This window comes from Ricinus communis, chromosome 1, assembly GCF_019578655.1.
Source record: "Ricinus communis isolate WT05 ecotype wild-type chromosome 1, ASM1957865v1, whole genome shotgun sequence".
NCBI classification, from domain to species: Eukaryota; Viridiplantae; Streptophyta; class Magnoliopsida; order Malpighiales; family Euphorbiaceae; genus Ricinus; species Ricinus communis.
The window spans coordinates 35,904,815-35,930,609 of record NC_063256.1 but is presented as its reverse complement, the minus strand read 5'-3'; the positions used below and the strand labels follow the sequence as shown (position 1 = coordinate 35,930,609).

At 31.6% G+C, this 25,795-nt stretch overlaps 4 protein-coding genes across 4 annotated transcripts; 1 reads left to right on the top strand and 3 right to left on the bottom strand.

The window, feature by feature from the left end:
• The first annotated feature begins 4,199 nt into the window (after positions 1-4,199).
• Positions 4,200-6,937, top strand: LOC8279830 (metacaspase-1). The gene is made up of 5 exons (XM_048371322.1): positions 4,200-4,757; positions 5,001-5,331; positions 6,063-6,174; positions 6,367-6,552; positions 6,670-6,937. The coding sequence occupies exons 1-5, from the start codon at positions 4,295-4,297 to the stop codon at positions 6,727-6,729; spliced, it is 1,152 nt and encodes a 383-aa protein (XP_048227279.1). The 5' UTR covers positions 4,200-4,294; the 3' UTR covers positions 6,730-6,937.
• A 5,427-nt stretch (positions 6,938-12,364) lies between these two features.
• LOC107261358 (ARF guanine-nucleotide exchange factor GNL2-like) lies at positions 12,365-17,108 on the bottom strand. Its single transcript, XM_015719987.2, has 2 exons — positions 15,878-17,108; positions 12,365-15,761 (listed from the first exon to the last, which is right to left on the bottom strand). The coding sequence occupies exons 1-2, from the start codon at positions 16,918-16,920 to the stop codon at positions 12,671-12,673; spliced, it is 4,134 nt and encodes a 1,377-aa protein (XP_015575473.2). The 5' UTR covers positions 16,921-17,108; the 3' UTR covers positions 12,365-12,670.
• Positions 17,109-17,399: 291 nt separating this feature from the next.
• On the bottom strand, positions 17,400-22,707 carry LOC8279831 (subtilisin-like protease SBT4.4). Its single transcript, XM_015720011.2, has 10 exons — positions 22,583-22,707; positions 21,599-21,693; positions 21,339-21,430; positions 21,010-21,256; positions 19,118-19,619; positions 18,921-19,015; positions 18,621-18,839; positions 18,435-18,546; positions 18,146-18,359; positions 17,400-18,058 (listed from the first exon to the last, which is right to left on the bottom strand). The coding sequence occupies exons 1-10, from the start codon at positions 22,595-22,597 to the stop codon at positions 17,517-17,519; spliced, it is 2,133 nt and encodes a 710-aa protein (XP_015575497.2). The 5' UTR covers positions 22,598-22,707; the 3' UTR covers positions 17,400-17,516.
• Positions 22,708-23,531: 824 nt separating this feature from the next.
• LOC8279832 (subtilisin-like protease SBT4.4) lies at positions 23,532-24,681 on the bottom strand. Its single transcript, XM_002520446.3, has 2 exons — positions 24,672-24,681; positions 23,532-23,953 (listed from the first exon to the last, which is right to left on the bottom strand). Exons 1-2 carry the CDS (start codon positions 24,679-24,681, stop codon positions 23,532-23,534), a joined length of 432 nt encoding a protein of 143 aa, XP_002520492.3.
• Between the last annotated feature and the right edge of the window lie 1,114 nt (positions 24,682-25,795).

The following is a 25,795-nucleotide window of genomic DNA, read 5'->3' as shown; positions in this document are numbered from 1 at the left end:
TTCTAAAAAATTATATTTTAAATAATATTTTTAATATTATACTACTAATAAATTAATTTTTAATTATATCATAATTTCTAATTCAAAAAATAATAATATCAATTATATTGTAGTCAATAGCGTTAACTTAAACAATACTAAAATTAATTAATAAATTTTTAAATTTTTTTATTATTTTTAAAAATATCATAAATAAATATTAAATTTAATTTAATTTTATAATTAAAATAATAATAATAATAATGCAATACTTGAATAACTAATTATTTTAACATAAATATCAAAACATGATAAAATTTAGAATAAATATTATTTTGTTATTAATCAGGAATATAAAATTAGGACCACTGAAGCATTACAATTTCAGTGCATAAAAGCTTTCAATTCTAACTTGCTAATAATACTTTATTATATATTTGTGGCACACAAATGAAAGTACGTTTTTAATATATATATTTTGGGGGTCAACAGAAAAAAGCATATCTTAAAAAGCCATAATCATAATCTTCATATGCCCCTTGATTAATACTTTATTATAAAAATTATATTATATACTTTTATTTTATTTTATTTAAATATTTTTCTTTGCACTGCGGAATAAACAGTTCAGAATCTGGTTCTCTCCTTAGCTACTTTATAATACTTTACTTGGTGCTAGAAATAACGTGATGAATACTTTATTATAAGGCAGTGACAGAATAAAGTTATATATATATATATATATATATATATATATATATAGAATACGTGTCTATATTAGTATTATTTATTATATAGTAATTTATTAAATAATAGAATATATTTACTTTTAGAAAAATTATATATAATTTCACTACACACTTTGAAATTGTGAAATACATTTAATTAAATGTGAGGAAAATGAAAAGTTATTAATACATATAAATAATTTTGATTTCAAATTTCGGATATTATTAATATTAGTGTATCCATTTAGGGAGATATTACAGCCATACAAGAAAAGAAGAATAATAACTAGAATTTTAATATCGATTCTTTCTTTATTATTATTATTCATTGAAGGGCTAATGATCATAAATTATACAACAGTGAATAGTCATTTTTTTTATACTTACTATAAAGACGAAAATATAGCTAATACACGAAAGTATAGCTAATATAGAAGAAAAAATTCAAATTTGAGACATCTCACTTCTAAGAGTAAGAGTAGACACCCGTACCCATATTAAAAAGTCTGCAGGCATCCTAATTAAGTTAATCGGCATATCCATTTTCTTTTCTAAAAAGGGGCCAACATATCATGGACTGTATAGTCAAGAGATAGTCATCATTTTATACTCTTTATTAAGGCGAAAATTCACCTAATGCAGATGAATTGATTTAAACTCAAGATCTCTCACTCCCAAAAATAAATACTATTACCGCTTGAGCTAGACGTCTTTTAACACTAACATCGTAACCTACTGAACAAAAATATTATTGAAGAAGAAGAGAAAAGAAAAGAATTTACAAAGACAACAACTCTTAAAGGCAAAAAGAAAACGAAGGCCTAAAAGAAGGCAAACAACAAAATGATCATGAAACACATTTAAATTGTTGCCTATGAGAATTATCATAAACTGCTCTGGCAGCAAAGAAGTGTGGAGCAATTCACCAACAAGTGTTTTCCGAAATTTGAACATCTTTAAGTGAAAGCAAGTCAGCAATAGAGATTCCTTCTTCGAAGAGGCGAGAAACATGGATCATATGAAACATAAACTATATATATATATTCTCTTCAAATTGGATTCTTTCTTTTCTTTCTTCTTTTTCTCTTTTAAACTTACTGAAGGAATTTCTTTCAGTTTCTTTTCTTATTTTTCTGTATTTATTTGGATCGCTACGTTGTTCTAATTCTTTAATTTAAAGAATATTAGTCGGTTACCCGTGTGTTATATGACCATTATTATTATTTGATTATAAAATTTAATTTATAAATAAAAATTTAATCAAATTTTTAATTTTTATTATTTAATATGTTATTTCTTATATTTTAAAAAATAACAGCAAATTGGATATTTTTTATTTTTTTAACTTGATTAATATTTTAGATTTTATTAGAGTACTAACATAAAAATAATTCTAAAATTATATAAGTTAATACTATAAATACAATTGATATTACTATTTTCTAGGATTAGAAATTATTAAAAATTAAAAATTAATATATTAGTAAATATAATATTTAAAATATTATTTTCTAGATTAGATCATCATTTAATTAGAAAATTAATTTATTAGTTAATATAATATTAAAATATAATTAATATGCTATTTTCTATATAATTATTATCTAATTAGGGAACTAATCATTATTTAATTAAAAAGTTAATTTATAGAATTATATCAGTGTTTAATTAGGAATGCAACTTATTAATTAATAAATTGATAGAAAAAAATTTATAAAATTACACATAAATTTAAATCTCATATGTCAAAAATAATTACACATGTCAAAGTAAAATTTTATGTGTCAAAAAGTGAACATATCAAAAAAATTAAATTTCAGAAATTTATATGTATATATAAATATATATATGGAAATATGTTCTTATTTAATTTCCATAGTGGTAAGAGGAGAAGCTATTAAATGAAAAAATGACATTGATTAATTTGCTAATATGTCAGTTTTTATTTATTCAAATCTATCGCATAATTTTTATGATTTTAGTACTTTTATGTTTCAATTTACAATATCTATAACTTTTTTGGCCCCCACTTTTGCTAAAGTAATTGTCAAAAATAAAATATTCTTAATCAATTTATAACATTAAAATTGTCAATTTCCTAATAATTTATTCTACTAAATATGTGATACCTATTTTTAAACTTTTTCAAACCGCTTATATTTATAATTGGGCTTTATGTATTTACTAGATAAGTTATTAGTAAATTAATATTGCTAAATATCAGTATTATAAAAAGGAATATTTTAAAATATTTATGTTAATTAAACATTAAGTCTAAAATATTTGAAAAATATACTTTTTATTTTTTCTATTTTATAATTTTATACTAAAAACCTTTTCCGTCAGAATCTCCGTTAGAAACTGTTAATTAGGTTTGGTTTTATACTATTTGCTTCATGATTTTTTTATATAATATACAAATTGTCTCCTATATTTTATTTATTACACTAAAATTTTTTTGCATTTTGAAAGTCAATATAATTAAAGAATCAAATTGATAAAATAATATAATTTGATTTTCAAAACTTTTTATCAAAATTACAATTCTATTATAACAAAATTAATAATAATAATAATATCTATTTTATATTAACAATTTAAAATTAAATTATATAAATTTTTAATTTTTTAATTAGTATAAGTACTTTTAAGATAATTAAATTTTACTAAAATTTAATTATTACTAAAAATTAGAGTATTAAAAACACTAATTAATTATTTTTTGTACCGATACTAAAATTGATTTTTGATTAAAAATTAGACAAGGGATTTTAGTATAATAAATAAATTATAAGAAGCAATTTGTATATTACATCAAAAATCAAGGGACAAATAGTATAAAATCAAACATAGTTAACGGTTATTTAACGAAATTTCTGACGGAATGAGTTTTTAATATAAAATTATAAAATAAAAGAATAAAAGAATATATTTTTTTAATTGTTAGAGAATAACTAGTATAATATGGAAAAACATAGTTAGGAATTACCCCTACATTCCATAAACAAAAGAGTAGCTAATTCATTTCCTATATTCTATATATTCATTTTGAGAGAGAAGTACTTTGCATCTATCAAGAGAGTACTTTCACACACTCTGCCTATGGGAGTTCATCTAAGTTTGGAACAATCAATTTTTGCACTTTGTTAAATGTATCACATGCTGACAATTCCCCTTTTTTTTAAAAAAAAAAAAAGAAAAGAAATAGAAAAGTAGAAAATCAAAAGTTTAAACGCACAGCATTTGGAATATGCTGTGTCTATGTCAGTAACTAAAATGGCTGCTCCCTTAGGATTGTCTGGAAAGTGACTGACTGAAGTGCACCCAAAGCCCCCGTTTGGGATCACTATTAGTTTGAAAAAGTTAAAAAAATCAAAATCAAAAGGCACTTAAATCACATGCACAAAAATCACGACTGCAGGGTTCATAGGATGTTTCTGCAGAATTGATTATTATCTATAAATAAACAAAATAAAGATAAAGGAAAGAACATGCAAAAAGGAGTTGCTATATATACTCCTGCCACGGTAGAGTTGTGCTGCACCTCTCATTAGTCATCTCTTACTGATCATATTGGCAAGGATTTTATGTCTGCTGAATACATGGATCGAACTACACTCTTCAAGGATGCTAGAGGATACTATTGCAGCAGATGCCGACAACGGCTCCCAATCAATATAAATGTCTCAGAAATTCAATGTCCGACTTGCCAGAGAGTTGGGTATCGTCCAGCACCAACTATTCAGCGATCCTATAACTCTAAAGAAAATTGCAGAGTTTCTCATGTTGTGGAAAAGATGAAGAACATGTTTTCAGGAAATTATCAAGAAAGCAGTGTTAGTGATAAACCCAAGTCACTGAATTGTAATCCATCTCCTTTGCTACCCAGAATGCGGTCGGTAAGACCCAGGAAACGTGCACTGCTTATAGGAATTACTTATGCAAGTTGGAGGAATAGGCTCAAGGGTACTGTCAATGATGTCAAGAATATGAGAAAATTGCTGATAGAAACTTCTGGTTTTCAGGAAGAGAACATTCTTGTGCTTACAGGTATCTTTTGTTCTTTCTACTCTAGATTATGATGGGTGTTAACAAACAGGTTTACAAGTTTCCTAATTTAATATATTGATTTATAAACTAAATTTTGTGAAACATGCTTTTTAGAAACACATCAATTAATCTGCTCTCCAAAACCTAATTTCTTGAAACTATAGCGGTCTAGATGTTGAACTCATAACCCTGTCAGCAATTATTCTTTTGGGGGCTAAAAATTATGCCAATGAATTATTGCAGAAGAGGAGGCACGACCAGAGTTTACTCCTACAAAGAGAAACATACAGAAATCATTAAACTGGCTTGTGGAGGACTGCCGAGCAGGAGACTCCTTGGTATTCTATTTCTCCGGCCATGGAGTACGACAACCGGATTTCAATAAGGATGAACAAGATGGATTTGATGAAACTATTTGTCCAGTTGATTTCTTGGAAGAAGGGATGATATTTGACAATGATATCAATTCTACCATTGTTTGGCCTCTTCCTCGAGGTGTCACCCTCCATGCTATTGTTGATGCTTGTCATAGTGGAACCATCCTTGATCTTGTGCGTGTCTACGACAGAGAAAAGTAAGTATCGCCTCTATTTCGCTTTTCTTATAATTGACGAACCATATATATATATATATATATATATATATATATATATATATATGTATAGTAGTCTTAAATAATCGAGTATGTATTAATTATCCAATAATAGAATATAAAATATTTATATATATCTATTAATGGTGTATACATATGATGAGGTTAAAAATTAACCAAAAAAATTTATAAATTAGAAATTCTCTTATCTAGACTTTGTGCATACACCGTAATTAATAGAATAATAGTATGTATCTACGAGTATTTTATATTTTAATATTAAATAATTGACACATACTCCTTTATTAATAAATATGTGTCAGTCATCTATCAGTTTAGTATATAATTGGAAACACATATCTGGGCAATAATTTTTCTAATAAATTTTATAAGATGGGTACCTCATGTGACTAAGGCGCAAAGCATAAGTACAAAAACGATATTGATGGCCTTGCATATAAGACTTATGCAAACTCAATTATAATTGTCTAATATGAAGTTTATTTTATTTTTTTTGGATCAAGTCTTGATTACACAATAGAAAGGGCAATCTTGCATGTATCTGAGTCCAACCCATTTTTGTCTGAAATCCTGAAGGTTTAATTTCATAGCTATGCGAAAGACAAAAAAAGAAAAAGAACAAAGGAGAATCTTGACTAATTAAAACATGAGATTTCAGTGGATGAGAAAGAACATTTTGTTGTTTGGAACAGGAAGCAATGGCAAGATAATAGCCCTCCAAATGGTACAAGGAAACATACAAATGGTGGGTTGGCAATATCTATTGGTGCTTGCGAAGATAATCAAATGGCTGCAGATACCTCGGTAAGAAATTCACAACTTATTCATATTTTATCGCTCTCAACTTTCAATATTCTAAATCAAATGTTCTTTTTAAGTATGTATTAGTGTTTATATGAATTAAAGTCTATAATGTTTTATATGATTTCACATGAACACTTACTTCTAATATACTTAATATATATAATGCCATCAAAATCTTGCTCTGTGCTTCAGGCTTTCGGTGGAAATGGAATGAATGGTGCTCTGACCTATATTCTGGTAGAAATTGCGAGAAAACACCCTGGACCAACATACGGTGACTTAATTAACATGATACATGAAACCATTGACGCAGTTAACAAAAGTGGATCCGTTCCTGTAAGGATTATAAGATCAATGCTGCAGAGCAAGTTATTACAGGTTAGTTAATTTTTATCATAAACCTTATATCTTCTTTTTCAGGCATGTTTGGAAATGAATTAGGATCAATAGATATTCACATATGATTTCTCATGTTTTGCCATTTGATGCGTGCAGAAGCCAGTCCTTTCAGCTTCAGAACCATTTGATGTCACGAAGAAACATTTTATTTTGTGAATGCATCAACAATTGCTGTTGTCTTTTTCAACATCTATTCTAAGTGACCCTAACCATTTGTAGTTTTTCTTTTACACCCAAGTTTTGTTTTGTAAGGAATAAAGATATGGATACTGTACTGTCCTAGTGCACTTGATTTCATGCATTGAGGTTTCTTTTTTTATTTAGTTCTGAATGGAAGTTGTTATTTAAGAAATCCAATTGTTAACAAGTTTTTCTGCTCTATTTTCTCCTATTTTTCATGGAGTTGTAATGTGAGTACTATTCATAAAACGGCTAACATAAAAATTAAATCCTGATTGATGCATCTAATTTTGGTATCTGCCAGTGAAGTCAAAATATAATTAACGAACAAAGCGAAATTCACTTAGGATGGTTTTCGATCGCAATATTAATTGATCACAAATATATATTAATATCTTTAAATTTCAATTTACACTTAAAAATTTCGAGTTTGACTTTAATATATCTGACATGTGTTGTTTAATTTAAAATTTATTAAAAAATTAACACGAAGAATTAAATAAAAATACTGAATTTTAGCATGAAGAAACAATGGGTAGTCATTATGATGCAATATTACATCTCTCATATCAAATTCTCAATGAAAATTTTAATAGAAATTAAATGATAAGGACATTTAAGATAAAAGAAATGAAGTGTAGGGATATTTAAGGAACACATTAAAGTTTTAAGATATTAGTAGGAAACAAATCAGGTTCAAGGACTATGAATGAAATTAGCTTGATTCTCTCCCCTTCTTTATGAAGTGGCAGAATAAAGAACAGATATGAATCAGCAAGAATGAAATCTAATTATAAGTCAGTAAAATAAGGATTGAACTGATCGGCAATATCTAGATCTTACAGAGAAATACATTCATTCACCTGGAGAATAAATTCAATGTAGAATATTTACATGCGCCCCTTGATATTTCTGACAAGTTCTTTTACCTACTTGAAAATTGATTGCCTAACATCAAGAAGGTTCTATCGAACTCAGCATAAAAACAATGTTTAAATTATCTTAGGAGATGTAGAATTGTCCTGGGTCACCGAAGATTATGTAGAATTTTCTAGAATTATAAGGGATTCTTGACTTTCTTCAGCATAAGTGGAATATGAATACATCCTTGGCATTGTTGTCTGGCGCAATAAAAGTGAGTTATTGAGGTGCAAGTCCACCACATGATTTCCTGAAATTAACTCACCATTCGGTATCAGAATAGGACTATTGCTAACAACTGCTCTTTCTCCAGGCATCTCATCTTTTCCTCATGAGATATTGCAGTTGATTCAAGAAGGAAACTTGTTGTTTGGAAAAAGAAGAAATGGAGCCAAGATTCTGGAGGATCGGTTCACGGCGATGGTGAGTCTTTTGGAGGCAGAAGTTGTACGCTGAACTCCCCACGTCGCGAGCTTTATGCTAGTGTCCTCCATTTTCATTTCCGGCCACTTTGAAATTATCCTGCTGTCATGCGCGGCGGTGCTCCATTTTGCCTGCCGGATGATAGAATAATTGCAACAGGATTTAACTTATTAGTCCTATTTGTACTTGGATAAGGACATATCTAAATCTTGAAAATATAGAGATAAATCTACTAATAGAATAAGTAGAGTTTGACCAGAAGACCAACATTCTATAAACAAAAAAAGAAATTCTATTCTTATACGAATTGGGACTAGCCGAGCACTATATAAGGGAGTCTAACCCACACTGTTGATATCTTACAATCATCATACCTCTCTTTACTTTTTCTATTTATTCCTCAAATCTTGAATTTAGGTATCTCTAATTTTTCATTGCATCATTTACTTATTTTGCAGGTAACCCATCATTAAATTATCTTGCAGGTAACACATCATTAAAGATCATTGATTTATTTATCTTGTAGGTAACACATCATTAAAGATCATTAATTTTTTATTTACTTATTTTGCAGGTAACATTTATTCAAAAGATCATTATGCCAGGTGATCTTTGATGTATCTAAATTAGTACTCGTAAGTGTACGAACTGAATGATAATACGGGCAAGTTCACCACGAGGTAGATCTTACAAGGAATTATAGAGCATATATTATAAAGACCAACTATCACACAAAATACTAAAAATAAATTTAAACACTCTAAGCCAATGTTTTAAGAATGATTTTAAGGTTTACAAACAAAATTAAATAACTAAAAAATAAATATGCAATTAGAATGATTAATATAAACTATATGATAAAATAGCATTTAGTCTAGCTTATACTTAGTAATCCCTTTATTTTCTTTAAGTCTAAATCTAATGGATGAGATGGTGATATACCTTTTCTCTAGGTCACTCAAGCTAATGATACAATTTAGGTGTCTTATACCAACATAGGTTCAAGTAAAGATATGTTCTTAATACTTTTAACCTAAAGATTTTTATAACAAATATTACTATTGAAATGATATAATGGTCAACCAGTAATAATATATGAAACTAATACATATATGAAGATAAAGAAATTATTCATTTAACTTATAATATATAAAGTTCATACATAAATAAAAAGTCAAACTGAACATTTATAGAACTAATCTGACATATTTAATTCAATAGTGATTATAATTAAATAGAAAGACATAAGATACAAAGAACAGAAAACTAAAACTCTCTCAAAATCCAAATACCCTTTTAAGGAATGAAAAAGATTCACGTCTTCAAAAAGTTTTTTTGATGATTGAAAGAACAATGCAAATAAAACTAATTAGATGTAGAAGATGGTGAAATGTAAAAATTCTTGCAGAGAAAATAGTAGTAGCCTCTTTTTGTTTAATTAATCTATATTTCTTACAGAGATTTTCTTTTTTTAGAGTCATTCTCTCAGCTTAACTGTCTTAAATAAAAAAATAACTTAAAAAATAACTATTTATTAATTACATCATAATTGATTAATTTTTTCTTCGCGGGCCTTGATAAATTTGGCTAGGTCTGTGCTATTAGTAGTCTATGTGTCTTATTTCCGAGCCATTTAAAGCTGCAGTCTATTTAAAGCCCATTTTATGTATTTTTGGCTCAAATTCTTATCTTTAGCTATTATTTTCTGAAATTAAACAAGAAAACTAAAGTGAGGTAAAAAACACATATTTCCATATTTATGTATATAAAAGATATCAATAAACTAGTAAAATACCTCAATTATATATACATACTATAAACCTATTAATCATCCATCCTGCTAGATGATTTATCAATAAGTGTTTATATGAAATTATTAAATGAATGAAATTCCTTGAATGATTTAAATGGTATTGTTTCTATTTGGGTGAAATTATTTGTTAATTGTGCATTAAATTAATTAATGAATGGATGAATGTGGAAATCTTTTAAGTGTAATTAATTAAATATTATTTATGTAATAATCCGGTCGAAAGCCTAAACTCTGTGTGCTTTGGATAATATTTTAGTTGGGCATATCATGCAGCTTGGAGACTGTACTTGATTTCAGGATAATTATAAAAAGTATTTTTATAGAAAATTGCATTCTTAATGAAGTTTCCTTATTTTCCTTCCAAATTGTTCTTAGTTCAGCTCGAATTTTTATATTTAATTCTTACTTTTATTTTAGAAGTTTCACTGGTCTATCTATCAATTAGGAGTTTCATTTTCTATGTGAGCCCAAGTGAATGAATATAATTTGTTCAATATTCTTAAGGTTGAGCTTAACAGAATGGTATCAATTTAGATACATATTTAAATATCTGTAAGGTATCAATAATTAACCAAGAATATATATAGATTGGGTGCATCCACTTAGAGGATATTGATGTTCTATCGATGGAAGCCATAAAAAGCATTCCTCGTATAGCTGCAATAAAATAAAAGAGCAGGAAATCACATGTTCAAGATCCTTCCAGATTTTGTTTTGCAGTGAGTATTTCACTTAAAGAACTGTAGTTTTTTTTGTGACAAAAATATATTGGATATTTAATTTTTTTTATATTTTTAGTATTTACAAATTAACGTCTTTAAATTTTTATAAATTAATATTAGTATAATACTCATAACTTATTAAATAATTTAACATACACCTAATTATATTAAACTCGTACTAAATAAAATTATATATATATATTATTAGGAATAAAATAAATATAATTTTTAAAATAAAATCATAATATTTTAGGAGTATTCTAGCATATAAATTAGTTTTATTATTAAAAATAAATATTATACTAAAATTAAATTATAAAAAAATTAAAAATATTAATCTATAAGATAGTAAAAATAAGAAAATTAAATTACGGAATATTTTTTTGTCATAAAAAAAATAGTCTTTTAAATACTTATTTTAAACAAAAATCACGGCCTTTAGTGTTTTACTTGTGTTGTGAAAACTTATAACGAAATTGTGGTTGAAGTTAAATATGTATCGGAACAATATTGGATTAGTTTTAAGCAAACTTTTTAGCTGTGTCAAAGATTTTTAAGTATTTAACATCTGAAATTTGAGTTTAAATTCTCACTTCCATGCTGGATGGATTATTATTTTTATATAACGAATATAGAAAGATAGATTATCATTATTGTATAAACAACGATTCATTACACTTCCAATAAATAAATAAATAAAGGTTTAAGCATTTAAGAGTGACATAAGTGCATCAGAAGTAGGGAATAAATCTTAAAATAATGTAGTGGGTTATCTTTTCTTATACTCACCACAACATTTTTCCGGAGAAAAGAAAAGATGCTCATCATAGAATTTGATTATCGTGCTTCAAGTTTATTCACATATTGCATATATTCCAACTACAGTTTGCTTGTCAAGCTAGCATACTTGCACAAAGATCTCTGAATTCCGAATTTAATTGACAACTCATTCTTTTGACATGGTAACAGGATTGTTCGTATCAAATCACCAGATCGAAGTTATTATGGTACTTGACAAGTACGATATCATCATCCTACGGAAGATTTATAAGAACAAAGGGATAGACATGCTTGGATTTTATAGAATCATATGAGAAAGCCACCAGGGATACATTAAGTCAATGAATTGACAAGCAAATAACCCACCTCGTATATTCCATAATTATTCATGGTCAAATGCCTGAACAAGAATTGGACTCCTAAAAGACATGGCTTGGCTTCCATCAGACCACACTAGTGATGCAGACACAAATTCTTTATCAATCAAACCTCCACCGAGAACTTCCCCTCATTGATGGACACTTCAAGCACCACTTTGACTGTAAGTTCTGAATTTGTGGCTTTCTACGTTGAATTAATAAGGCCAACAACATTAGTGACTGTTCTGTAAAATCTGATTCTGAACGAATTCTTAGGTGCGACTGTGATACGTGATTAGTCATTGTTCTACAATCTTGAGATTGAGAAGCACGCATTCATATTATTGTACTAATTTGTAGCAGACTGAATCTCTTAATAACTACCGCATCTGTATAATCTAACAGAGCATTCAATATTCAGAGACTGTAACAGAGTAAAGAGCAGGAAACTTTCATAATTAACACCTTCCAGATTTTCTTCGTCTCCTTTTGATGCGTCTTCTCAGACTAAATTTAATATTTTTAATTAAAAAGAAAATAAAATTTAAAATATTACGTAACTTGTAACTAAATTAAATATTTAAACTACATTTGCTAATCAAAATATGTAAAAAGAGAAGGAAAAAACCTAAAAGCCAAATACTATATGTTTTGCTAATTCCATTGCATTTGGTTCCAATTCCAAAACTGCTGTGTGAAAGCATAAAAGAAAAATCAACATTTGCCTCACCACAGTCTTCTATTAGGGCTCCTTGCTTAATTAGAAGTCTTTGAGCTAATAGAATTTGCATCATCAAGACTCCTTATTGGAGTAGGATTCGTTGTGCTAATTTAGTTCGTATCATATCATCCACAACAAGTAACTATCTATTAAACAGCTAATGTCTCATGTTATTATTCTAAATTTCTTCCTCAGGAAACAACTCCTCTTTGAGGAAAGGAGCTATCCATTGTATCTGTATGTAGGTAATATCCCACAAATCATCATCTTCCGTAGGTACTAAGATCTCTTCTTCCTTCATTTTTGTAATGATCCTTCTTAACAAATCAGGTATTACTTCTTGCAATCTTGTCTCCCCATATTCACCCAAATCAGCCTTCATACATGTATCCATTCTTCTCAATACTCCAAGCCAAAATGTCCTGAACCCAGGACTCATTGTTATTGGCTTCAGGAACTTCAAATACACATCTGTCAAGAGCTCCATTGCAAGTTTTAAGGTTCCTTCCATACTCCTCATCTCCCTTTCTGCATTCTCACGTCTCGAATATTCTATCATCTTCTCATGCAAATCATCAGCCATTGCAAATATCACCAAGTTAAAACAGCTAATACAATTGAGAGGTGAGAAATCAAGTTCCTTGGACAATGAAAAGCTTTTCTGAAGAGATAAGATTGCCTGGTTTCTTATCTCCTCTCGCCGTGCCAAGCTGGTTTTTCGAAATGCTTCCCCTAATTTGACAAACAAAGTAATTGCAAAGTTTGGAGAACCAAGACCTTTGCTGTCTTCGAATGAGGAATTACTTGTACTGCTCGTAATGCTATAGTTGCTCCCTGTATCTGCATATTCCTTGTACCATTGGATCAGTAAATTCACTGAATCTGCTAAAAGTTCTAATATCTTCAGGTTCTTCTCTAATGGACTATTTTTCAGTGCTATATAGCCAAATGCGCAGTCAATACAATAGGCATAGTTCATCCGTGAAACATGGGTTCCATCAGATACCATTTGGATTAATGTGTCAACACCCTGGTCATACGTCTCTGGGTGTCGACCTGTGACAGATAACAAATGAAGGCATGTTTTCCAACCAAGAGATGTTTGTAAGTTTGCAGGGTAATCAGTGAGAATTTTGCTTACTGACTTTGTTATGGACTCGCAACATGTATCGAGAATTTCTTTATCAAGCTTCCACATTAAGTTTATGGATTTGAAAATAAGCTCTTCTGGGAGTCTTTCAGTTCTGTTTGAAGAAAGAAGTTTGACACAGATCTTAAAAAGGCCAAGAATGGCCTTTTCAGCAAATGGGACTGGGGAAAATAGAGGAAACTGAGCAACTCCAAGTAGATTATCATGGAATGAAGGCCAGAAGTTCAGGAATCTATGCATATTGACCATGGAAACGGCAACAATTAAATCCCAGGCAAACCCGACTGTTTCTTCCTCTTCTATTGGAGTGCTGAATTTTTGGCCTTTTCCACCAGCTGCAAATATCAGAGAACGCCCAAGATTCAGCAAACCATCATCAGGTAAGTTAATACTGTTGGTGAATATGCTGCCTATCCGGCATTGTTTAATAACCTTCAGATTCTGCTCAAATTCACTCATGCCAAGAGATATTGAATCTTCCATGCTCTCTATTGTCAGAAAAGGTGAGAACCGATTCATCATGCCAGCACTCCGGCGATTACCAAATTTAGGATCATGAGAGAGTGATATGCTTGATTCATTTCTTTTATGCCCCGGAACATCAGATGATGATGCAGAAGTATCATCAAATTCAACCACAGACTGAGGAAGAAGCTTAAGCCTTTTCAGTTTCAGCAAACAGTCTACAATGTTTCTCCAGCCTCCTCTAATTGAGTCTCCAAAGTTATTTGCGATGGTGAAAACTGCAAGAGTAGCCATTCTCGGCTTTAAATCATTGCTAAAAGCAAATAATGTTTCTTCTGCAGAAGCATATGGATTTAGCAAAGTAGTGAACTTGGAGAAAGAAGCAAGGAGCTCATCAAGAATATCCTCTAGTTCATATTGAGTTATCCTAGCTACTGAGACCAATCCTCCAATGCATTCGTGCAGCATCTCATCTTCATCAGCGTGCTCAAAGAAGGATGAAAGTGCCGCAATTGATGGACCAGCAATGCAAGCAAACATATCTCTCCCTATCCGACGATCATAATCACCAAGGATAAATGGCTGCATAACTCTGGATCTATTCATTAGTTCAATCCAGCTACCAGGGTTCATCTCCACAGGACCAGATTGACCAAAAAGTGTGATTGCATGAGCTGCAATTGACTGGAAAAGCTCAGATAGATAATCTCTAGGAAGATCTTGCCCTCCATTGATTGCCCTATTATTCCTGATGAACTCCTCCTCTGTCATCTTTTTCTTGACTTGAGGATTGTGTTGATCGGTATTTAGCATAATCAGGGAATAGCACAGAATGAAAACTGCATCCTTACTTGCAAAAATATCTGATGATTGTTGATCATAAAACCTCTCTGAGAATGCTTCAAGAATCCGCTGAATCTTTTGGGACTCCCCAGGCAGCCTGAATGTTGCAAGATAAGTACGAAGAGCATTATCAAGAATCATGCCAGAAAATCTGAAAGTTTCTGTGAATTCTTTAAGAACCAGCATGTGAAACTCATCAGGATCACCTAAATAATCACCAATCATGCTTTTATCTAGTCCTGGTGTAAATCGGAAGAAGATAGCGAAGGCTTTTGGATCTGCTGGATCAGAGACTAATTGACAAAGTCTTAGATACTCCAAACCTTTCTTTTCATCTCTGTTAAAATGGTCCCCTGCAATCAGCACTTTCCTTTTCTGTGCTTTCCTTAATCTCAGATATTCCACCCAAGTCTCAAAATCTTCTTTTGGTTTTTCTTCCCAGAAGGGTATGTATTCAGTAATTTTAACTGGGTATGGTCCTGAAGGGCTTGAGTCATCATCTTTATCAATATTATCTGCAATGTTGTGAATTATGATTAGCAGCCCTTCAAATGCTTGGATTTGTACATAGCTCAAAGGGCTAGACCCTGGAAAGGAAAGCTTGCAAAGCAACTTTCCAATTTCCTCGAATATATTTCGACAGATTGGATCACAATCATAGTTTACGTACATTTCAACTATGAAACTTGGTTGCCTACAGAAATTTATAATTGCTTCGAGTGCAACTTCTTGCAGTTGACTTGGACTCCCTGCTCCTGCAGTTCTCAACAACACAAACCCAAAAAAAGCTTCCAGTTGAACACGAATGAAACTGCACACATATTCATACATACATATAGACCAAATCAGTTTGTTCTCAATTTTGTAGATTTCAACCAAATGAAAAATAAAATACAAACATTGAATCAAGCAGTTTTGAATGCGAACCTGCGAAGGGAGTGATAGATATTGAGAACAGTACTGCAAATCATAGATAGCACAAGAGTGCTTGAAGAGATTCCGTAATGAATCAAATGGTGAAACAGGTCATCTTGGATCATCCTCAAAAGTTTTGGTTGCTTTCCAATGGTATCTCCACTCAACTCTACTGCAGAATTTATTAAAACCAATCCAAAAATCTGAATATTCTGATCAGATGCTTGAGATGAGAATCCTTCTGATTCCACAATATCCACGACATTAAGCAAAGAGCATAAGAAGTGAAAGATATCGACAACACAACGAACTCCATACCCTGAATCCATATTGCTGCCAATGTCAATATCTTCGGTATCAGACTCTGATTCCTCCCCAGATTTCACCTCAAAATCTTGTAATCTGGCAAAAATTATCTCAATCATTTCTCTCATTGCAAATTTTGCTCCGCGTTGAAGCAAATCCGCCCTGTGAGTGGATTGTTGAACAACTTGAAAGCAAGTATTGACAATTGTACAAACAGCATGATCTGTAAGCAAAACTGAAGTCCTATGTTTGATGATGGATGTCAAAGCTTGTAAAATTCTCATCATTACTGCATCTTCAGTGCTGGGATCAGTTCTTTCAAGGCGACAACTTGTAATCCCAGTAACTATTGAATTAACAGCCTCCTTAGCTCCAGGGGTTTTCTCATCAAAAAATTGGAGTTTGAGAATCTTGGAAATGGCAGAAAGAGCAACATTTGTAGCTGTGGCCGGAATACCATCACTTTGTATGACATCAAGAAACGGGGATATATAAACGGAAGGATCTATAGTACGCCATTCTTGCTGAGGATTGAAGATGAGATCGCGTAAAGATTTTAAAGAATGGAGAATGCTGGTGTCGTAGCCTTCTTCTTGATGAAATACGGAGTTGGTGGGATCATGTGGCCGTCGGATCACAGCAAGAACAGCGCTGAGTTCTGTGTTCAACATGCAAGAAAGGCTCACCTCTTTTCTTCTCTTTCTTTCTTGCCATGACTTGTCTTCTTCCTCTTCTTCTATTTTCTCCATTTTCAGTGCAGAAGTGAATCAAGGTTCTTTTGTTATAGTTGTTAGTAGCTATCCTTTCTGCATAAGAATGTTCAGATTTCTCCAATTCTTTTTAGATTTTGCTTTTCTACTTCTTGGTTTGCAGCTAATGAAATTTTCCAAGGAGCATTCTGTAAGGAGAGAAGCGGCGTATTCAGTGCTAAACAAGAGGTTAATTTGATCTTCTTCTTTTCTATGTCTTGATAAATCCATGATATATTGTATGGTTAAGAGTTAGATATTGAAAATGTCTTCCCCCTATGTCCCTTATTTTTCTCATTTCTGTTAATGAAACCTGCAAAGTATTTTATCATATGAAATCTCAACAATTTGAGAAATAGATTTCTTTTTTCTTTTCATAAAATTATAGCAATGAAAAAATAAATAGGTGCATCTGTGCATGCCAGCTAGACAGACAACTCATTAGATTTGGTGTGACTTAAAAGAAAAAAATAGTAATATAAAGAGAGTGTTTGGTTCATAAATTTGATGCGGCTGATAGTTGTTTTCCACTAAACAATTACATTAAAGTGTTTGATAAAAACTTAAGAAACAGTAGCTGAAAGCTGATTTATATATCATTCAGAGGTATAACTGTGCACAACAATTGGACTTCTCACAATATGACTTCCATCAGACCACACCAGTGATGCAGACGTCATCTCTTTACTAACTAAATATCTACCATCAACACTCACATTGAAAGACTTCTTCTCGTTAATGGCCTTAAAGGAGAGGACTTCAGGAACCACTTTGATTTTGAGTTTTGAACCTGTGAAAACCTTTGCTTTGTATGTTGAGTTAGGTAGGCCAACATTGGTAACTGTTCTGTAGAAGCTGATCGTAAAAGACTCATTAGCTGCGATTGCGGCAGTCATAGAAGGGTAATTCAGATCCCTTGGTAATGCCTTGTTAGCACCTTCAGGACAAGTGGTATTCTCCCCTGAAATGCGTCTGACCATATCTTCAGTGTAGCCACTAACGCTGCAAAGAAACTTTATGTAGTCTTCGTTGGATGCTTCGTACACAAGTCCTGGGTCAATAGCTTTTGAAGGATTTAGGTGTCCAGATCCATAAGCAAGTTCAGCATCTGAGCTTGTGGTAGCATTCATAGGTGAAGCTGCAGGCGGCCCAAAGGTTACACAATTTAGAAATGCAGGCTAATCATCGACGAAGAAATTCTATGGAGAAAAATGAGTTGGATTACCAGTGGTCATAATAGCGGATTTGATAGCTGAAGGAGACCATTCAGAGTGAAATGATTTAACATAAGCTGCTACACCTGCGGCATGGGGGCAAGACATGGAGGTTCCAGATACTATGTTGAATTTAACTTGACGATTGTCATGCAAGCTTTCTGTTGGAGGAATATTAGTTGGAAATGCTGCCAGTATCTCTATTCCTGGTGCACTTATATCTGGCTGCATTATATTTGAGCAATTTGTCAGGAAAGGTAATCGGGCTTTACTTATAAAATAATTATAGATTGAATATACCTTCAGAAGATCTAATGCAATCAGATTGGGACCCCGCGAGGAGAAGGAAGCAACGACAGGTGCAGAAGAATCATTAATTGCTTCACTTTTTAATATGTTCGCTACAGGCTGACTTCAAACAGGAAGAAATAAATTATTCACAGGAAATAAACACAACCAGAAATTCCTAGTTAGAGAAATTCTTACCTTGTGGAATTTATGTAGGACTTCACAGCAGCAATATTGTCATCATTCAAAGATAAAAAAGGAGATGAGGCAACAAAAGCAACATCTTCAATTCCATTACTTGCTAAGATAGACCCAACAGCACCAACTCTCTCAATTTCAAAATGCCCCCTACTGTCATCGCACAGCACAATCTTCCCCTTCACTAAACTTGCATCTAGACAACCTAGCTGACAAACTCTGAAACAAAATCACAATTCAAAGTCATACAACTTTCTGATGATTGTGTTCACTCTTTTTAAAAGCTAAATAAAGTTTTACCTAGCAAATTCAGGTGTGCATGTTGCTGATGCACCAATCCCATAAATCAAAGGAAAGTTTTCCCCTTTTAAGGCAAAAGAGTTAATCGAAGTCCCCTGTTTCCCACTGAACTAATCAGCTGAATAAAGCATAAAATATCCGAATCGTAGAAGAATAAGAGATATGATTTGACAGGGTACAGTGCTCCAAATACATACAGTTAATGTCTTTCCATTGCCCAGAACAACTTTGTCAATGATCTGACGATCTTTGCTGCTTGCAGCCACAGTGAGTATCCATGGTGCTACACTCGATACTGATCCTATTTGAACACCATTATTGCCTGCAGATTGGGAGACAAATATCCCTTTCTCCATTGCATGGAAAGCTCCAATTGCTATGGGATCTTCATAATAATTTAGAGCATAACTAGGTCCCACTGAAATGGTTATAATGTCAACTCCATCAGCAATGGCATCATCAAATGCAGCCAAAACTTCTGCTCCACTGCATCCTTCAACACTGCAAACTCTATATGCAGAAATTCTGGCAGAAGGTACCCCTCCTCTTGCAGTTCCTCGTGCGAAGCCAAAAAAACTTGCATCCATTACTTTGTTCCCTGCAGCTGTTGATGCAGTATGTGTTCCATGACCAACGTCATCCCTTGCAGAAAGAATTCTAAGTTGTGTTGAGTTATAATACCGTGCTCCAATTATCTTGCTGTGAAACAGGCATCAATTCTTGTTACTAACACTATCTGGTAGAAATTTAGTGACAGTTAATAAGAGCTATATATAGGATACACATACACATGTTGTTGAACAAAATGTGCAAATCTAGCTGAGATGTTAGTACATATTCGACCCCTTTACAATTATTTTATATAATTAAAAAATACAGTAAAATTCACTATTGAAAGGTGGGGTCTTAAGTTCAAATCATCACCTCTGCATTATATAAATTTTTGCCTTTACAGCGAATGCAAAGGAATGATTACGGCTATTGTGTAAGCCTATTGGACCTTCAATAAATAAATAAATATGCTAAAATTTAATATTTTTTTCTTTATGGGATCTAAAATCCTACCTATATTCTCATTTTTTTTCTTTTTTTTGTGCCTCTATATCTAATCTTTGTCTAGTATAATAGTTCAATTTTATTATGGGAGCATGTACAGTGTGTTGAGTGAAAATATATGGAATCAATCATCATAGTCACGATCCAATGCTTGGACAAATACAAAAAAAGAAATTAGTTAATCAGAAATTGATATCCTTCGCCAGTATTTATATATTTTATGAAAATATTACAAAATTGAAAGAAGAATATTACAAGATGTTCTATACAGGGTCTAGTAAATGATGCAAAATTACAAAGATATTAATCGTTTATCCATGCGTTGTACTACTGCTATTATATAATTATAAAATTAAGTATATAATTAAAATTTAATAAAATATTTGCAATATTTAATATTTTTTAATCATATTTTTAAAATAACAGTAAATTAGATATTTTTAATTGTCTTTCTTATTTTTTAATATTTTAAAATTTTATTAATGTACTAATATATAAAATTATTTAAAATATTTATTAATTTTATATTACTATTTTTTAGAATTATAAATTAGTATTTAATTAAAAATTTAATTTATTAGTAAATACAATATTAAGAGTATAAATTAAAATATTACTTTTTAAAAATATAATTATTATCTAATTAGAAAACTAAATTTATCAGGTAATATAATATTAAAATATAATTAGTATATTATTCCTTAAAATAGAGTTAGAATCATTATCTATTTATTAGTCAATATAATATTAAAATATAATTAATATGTTATTATTTAAGATTAGAATCAGCGTTTAATTAAAAATATAACTTATTAATCAATAAATTAATAAAAAATATTATAAAATTACACATAAGTTTAAATTTAATGTCTCAAAAATAAGTACACATATCAAAATATAACATATATCAAGAAATTTTAATTAGTTATCAGACATTAATATATTAGAAAGTTATTTTACGAGTAATGTTGGTCCTAATGACACATAATGGAGCCCTAAAAAGACTAATAATTGGAAAAAGAAATATCATTACTTGTTGCAAGTGAAATTTAGGCCTCCGTTACAGCTTCCCTTCCAATTCTTGGGAGGAGGGCTGAAACCTTTATCACTGAAACTTTCTGATTCAGGCCAGATTCCAGTGTCCATAACACCAACTATAACATTACTCTCAGCAATGGGATTTCGACGTGCACCCTCATCAAGACCCATGAAACTCCATGATCTTGTTGTTTGAAGATCGAGAATTCTGCTTGGGAAAACTGAGACTACTTCCTTCATGCCTGCACATGACAATATATCATTCATGTATAACCTATTATCCAATTAAAGCATTCCTTTATTATAGCTGTTATAGAAACTCACTTGCGAGCTTCTGCGCCTCAAAATCAGAAAGCTTAGCAGCAAACCCATTGAAACTTCTTCTGTAACTTGTAACCAGCAAATTTTCTATAGAGCTGGAGACAGAAAAGAAATAAATAAGAAAGGAGCAGATTAGAACTATTAAGAAAAAAGGTGTGAATTGCACCACAGGCTTGGCTTGCCAGTAGATGCATGTTTGAGTTCGAGTCCCCCCTCTCCCCGTATATTTGTAATAAATCAAATATAAGCCATGGAGATGCTACCTGCTGCTCTCAGTAACTTCTTGAAGCAAACTAAGGTGGTGAGACAATGGTGAGTATTCCACTTTAGGAAGTGATCCCATGTACACAATGTGGAGCTGCAGTATGACCATTACCATTCCAATTACAAACAAATCAAAAATTACAGAAATAATTTAAACATATTGCACACAGGATATTTTAAAGAATTGCTCATTTTTCATTCTTCCATACATCCACTGACTATCCGACATTAGAGAAGACTTATCGTTAAACAAAAAGCTGACTATATACTTGCCTTTCTATCAATGTCCGCAGAGACACATGATATGCTTATGCATATTATAAGAATAGAATGAAAAGAATGGAGTTTTGATGCATGACTGGCCATTGTTGTATTTTTAGGATCGATTAAGCAGTGAATATAATATATCGGCTTTATAGGAATAATCAATCGCTTCTTCGTCGTCGCTTCTCAGATTTTTCAAATGAGCACTGAAATTTAGATGAATGAGTCTATCAGATTCAGATTCATTTCCATTTTGATTCAAGTACATCTGCACAATTACAGCTAACAGTTATCAATTATATCCAGGAAAGAACTGTATATAGTAAAAGATATACCTTCCATAAGTGCCCATAAGCCATATTTTAATTATATATTTAGATACCATTCAATACTCAATAATGAACTGCAGGGAAATGTTTTGATTCTTTACAATTCAAGGAGATAATATATACTCTAGTGTTTGACTACAATCTTCCTTGCAAGGAAATGTATTGCAGAAAACCAATGCAAGTTCCTAAAAATTTTGCTTCTCCAACTCAGAAACATGCAAATTACTACTCTATTTGGAACGTAATCAACTAAGAGTGCTCTACAAGGTAAGATGCTGCCAGCAATTATGAAAAAGCATTAACAAATGCCATTATAACAGAAATCATAGAAGCGTTACTATAAGGAGAATAAAAATTACAGGAAGGCAGATTTCTGATTCAATTATTTACCAGGTTCATTACCATCCGATGAAAGAATTGATCAGTCCATCGTAATTAGGGAACGAGTCCTGGAAAAATGCAGGGTCTTGTAATCCTGCAATGTGTACAAAGTTATCTAAACTGTGCACTCAAATAGCAACCATTAATAGGTTCCTTTCACTGGGTCAATCTAATAGGTTACACATGCATTGGCTTAATTTAAACAAGACATGCTTATTCTAGTCATACTCTTAACCAATAATAGTTCCTTTCACTAGAACAAATAATCTTCATGCACCATATGGGACAATGCACATAAGACAACAAGAGTAAATGTTTTCATGGTTGTTGTGACAGCCTAAGTGCAATTTCACACTTAACAGTTCCTTGTAAAAATGACATTTAAAGGAACCAAATACTCTTAAACAAATTGTTATAATTCGACTGTCACTGGATGGGAATTCTTAAATTTGCAAAAGAAGAAAAAGGTGACAAATTTTTTTGTAACTGCTGCTTTGTTTGCATATGAAACATACAGGCAAAGCACATGGCTAATTGATTCCAGAGTAGACAACCTGACAGCTTCCTTGAAACAATTAAGTATTTTACGTTTTGCATCACAAAGGTGCTTCTTCTTTCCCCATTTATCTATATTTTTATTTATGTTTTATAAGGAGGGTTCATGACCTGAGTTAATTAGTTATTGTCATGAAACTGAAACTGATATTACTTAATAATTAGGCTTAATTGCTAAAAAAATCCTGAACTGTGATCCAATCCTGTGACGTACAGTATTTCGATAACCATCATATTAAATGGACAGAAAACAAGGAAACGCTATTTCAATATGTTTTGCTATTCTTCATTCCACCTTATAAGTGTGCACAAACAATTGGACTCCTCGCGACATGACTTCCATCAGACCACACCAGTGATGCAGCCGTCATCTCATATCCAATTAAACCTCCACAAACAACACTCATATCGAAAGATTTTTTCTCATTGATGGCCTTAAAGGAGAAGACTTCAGGCACCACTTTGATTTTGAGTTTTGAACTTGTGGAGACTTTGCTTTGTCTGTCGACTTAGCTACGCCAACATTGGTAACTGTTCGGCGAAAGCTTAATGTGAAAGGCGTATTAGCTCCAAGTGCGGCAGCCATAGAAGGGTAATTCAGATTCGTTGGTGATGACTTCTTATGACCATCAGAGCAAGTGACTGAATCATCTCCTGAAATGAGTATGACCGTATATTCATCGTAAATGCTGCATAGAAGTTTTATGCAGTCTTCTTTACGTGCTTCGTACACAAGTCCTGGATCAACAGCTTTTAAAGGATTTATGTATCCAGATCCATAAGCTAATTCAGCTCCAAGGCTTGTGGTAGCACTCATAGGAGAAGCTACAGGCACAAGAAAAGGATGGTTAACTTAGAAATGCAGAGAGTGATTACACATAGAATGTTAATACTATTCAAGTAATTTTAGGATTTTCAATTTTATTTGATAGTTAAGAGTCCCAACATATATTTTAATATTTTAATCACTTCTAATGACATGTCAAATTCCTTTTGTTTTAGTAATCATAGAGTTGGTCTATTAAATGCAAAGTGCAATTATGAGCGGATGGAATGCAGAATCTCCACAGGATGTTTTGTATTTTCCTTTTATAAATATAGTAGATTAGCTGATATATGGAGTATTTTTTTTTTTACAGTAACGCTACTACGGTCCACTTATTTTTATTTTTATTTTTGTCCATCTAATATAATATATAATATTTTTTAAAAATTACTTTTTAATTTCAAAATATTAAAAAATAGTTCTACAAACTATTATAATCTTGTTCTATCCTTGATCAGAGATTTTTCTATGAAAAATACGAATCGGAGTTTGAAGAAGGGGAAGAAGAAGAAGTCCTCGACCCGCAACAGATAGAGGAGTATTTATTCAATCACATAGTTTGGGCTCCTAGAATATGGCGCCCTTTGGGCTTTCTATTTGATTGTATCGAAAGGCCCAATGAATTGGGATTTCCCTATTGGGCCAGGTAAAAAGAAGGCGTTAAGAGACCGGACCCTCCTAGCCCCACCTTAGACACTCTAAGATTTTTTTTCAAACCTGCTCCCATTTCGAGTCAAGAGATAGATAAATAGACACATCCCACTGCACTGATCGAGGGCGTTCGTAGTGACTGAGGGGGTCGAAGACCAAGAAGTGAGTGGCGAATAAGAATCGAATAAATAGATTGACAAAATGAGATAAAAAGATCAACAGCTTAATATGCGAATAAATTATATTTAGTTAAAAGAAGACTCATGTAATATAATCCACCTTTTCTTTTCCAATTTTTATCCACCTATACTCTAATATTATGATAAATAGGTTTATATATATATATATATATATAATGTAGAACGAATACAATTTCTAACAACAAAGATAACTAGAGATCCCCAAATCAAAGGAGTGTTCAATCATGCCTTTATCATGTTCTATAGATATAAATGTTTCTCCATCACCAGCTAGAGAAATATGACTTTTCCGAAAGTTCTCGGAAAATGAAAAAATTTCACATTTTCAATTGCTTTTCTTTTTTATTCAAATTAGTGAAGGTGCTAAGGAGATGTCAGCCTACCTAAATGCGTCAACGCCTTATATTAAAAAAGAACATTGTGCTTATAAATAACTTCATGGTTCTCCATATCTTCAGAAGACTTCTGTTTGGAATAGCAGAAAGGTTTCCAGCAAAGTTCAACTATAAATCTAAAGCTATCACCGCTCCATTTTTTGGGTTGCCAACCCTCCTCACCTTTGTAAGCTTTTGCAGGAGGATTTATCAGTACAATCAATTTTATTTGGTTCTATAGATATATAAAAGTGTCACTCATGTTTAAGTTGCAGATGAGAAAACAAATGAAAGGATCTCAATTTATAAGGAATAAGCAAATTCTTTTGTCAAAGACATCTTAACACCTTTGTCCTTGTGGCTCATAATTATAGCCTCAATGGTTAGACAAGGAAGTTCCAGAAAATGTACAAGTTAACTCTGGAATTTGTATGAAATGGGAATTCTTGAACTTATGAAACCATTCCAGGCAACCTAATGGTGTAATTCAAGAAAAATCGACCTGCTATGCTCCAAGAAAGATCTCTAACCTGAATACACCGTACAAGGTGCAGAAGAAAATGTCCCTCAAATGACTAACTTTCTACCACTTTGTCCCTCGTCTTATTCACAAAAT

Bases quoted from the DNA above. Each gene is read 5' to 3' on its own strand.
- LOC8279830 (XM_048371322.1), top strand. From the start codon at position 4,295: ATGTCTGCTGAATACATGGATCGAACTACACTCTTCAAGGATGCTAGA. The intron at 4,758-5,000 runs GTATCTTTTGTT...GAATTATTGCAG, and splicing joins GAACATTCTTGTGCTTACAG to AAGAGGAGGCACGACCAGAG. The intron at 6,553-6,669 runs GTTAGTTAATTT...TGATGCGTGCAG, and splicing joins TGCAGAGCAAGTTATTACAG to AAGCCAGTCCTTTCAGCTTC.
- LOC107261358 (XM_015719987.2), bottom strand. From the start codon at position 16,920: ATGGAGAAAATAGAAGAAGAGGAAGAAGACAAGTCATGGCAAGAAAGA. The intron at 15,762-15,877 runs GTTCGCATTCAA...ATATGTGTGCAG, and splicing joins ATCTATCACTCCCTTCGCAG to TTTCATTCGTGTTCAACTGG.
- LOC8279831 (XM_015720011.2), bottom strand. The intron at 21,431-21,598 runs GTAGCATCTCCA...TTCTGTCTCCAG, and splicing joins GAAGTTACTGAGAGCAGCAG to CTCTATAGAAAATTTGCTGG. The intron at 19,620-21,009 runs GTAATGATATTT...CCTGTTTCACAG, and splicing joins CTAAATTTCACTTGCAACAA to CAAGATAATTGGAGCACGGT.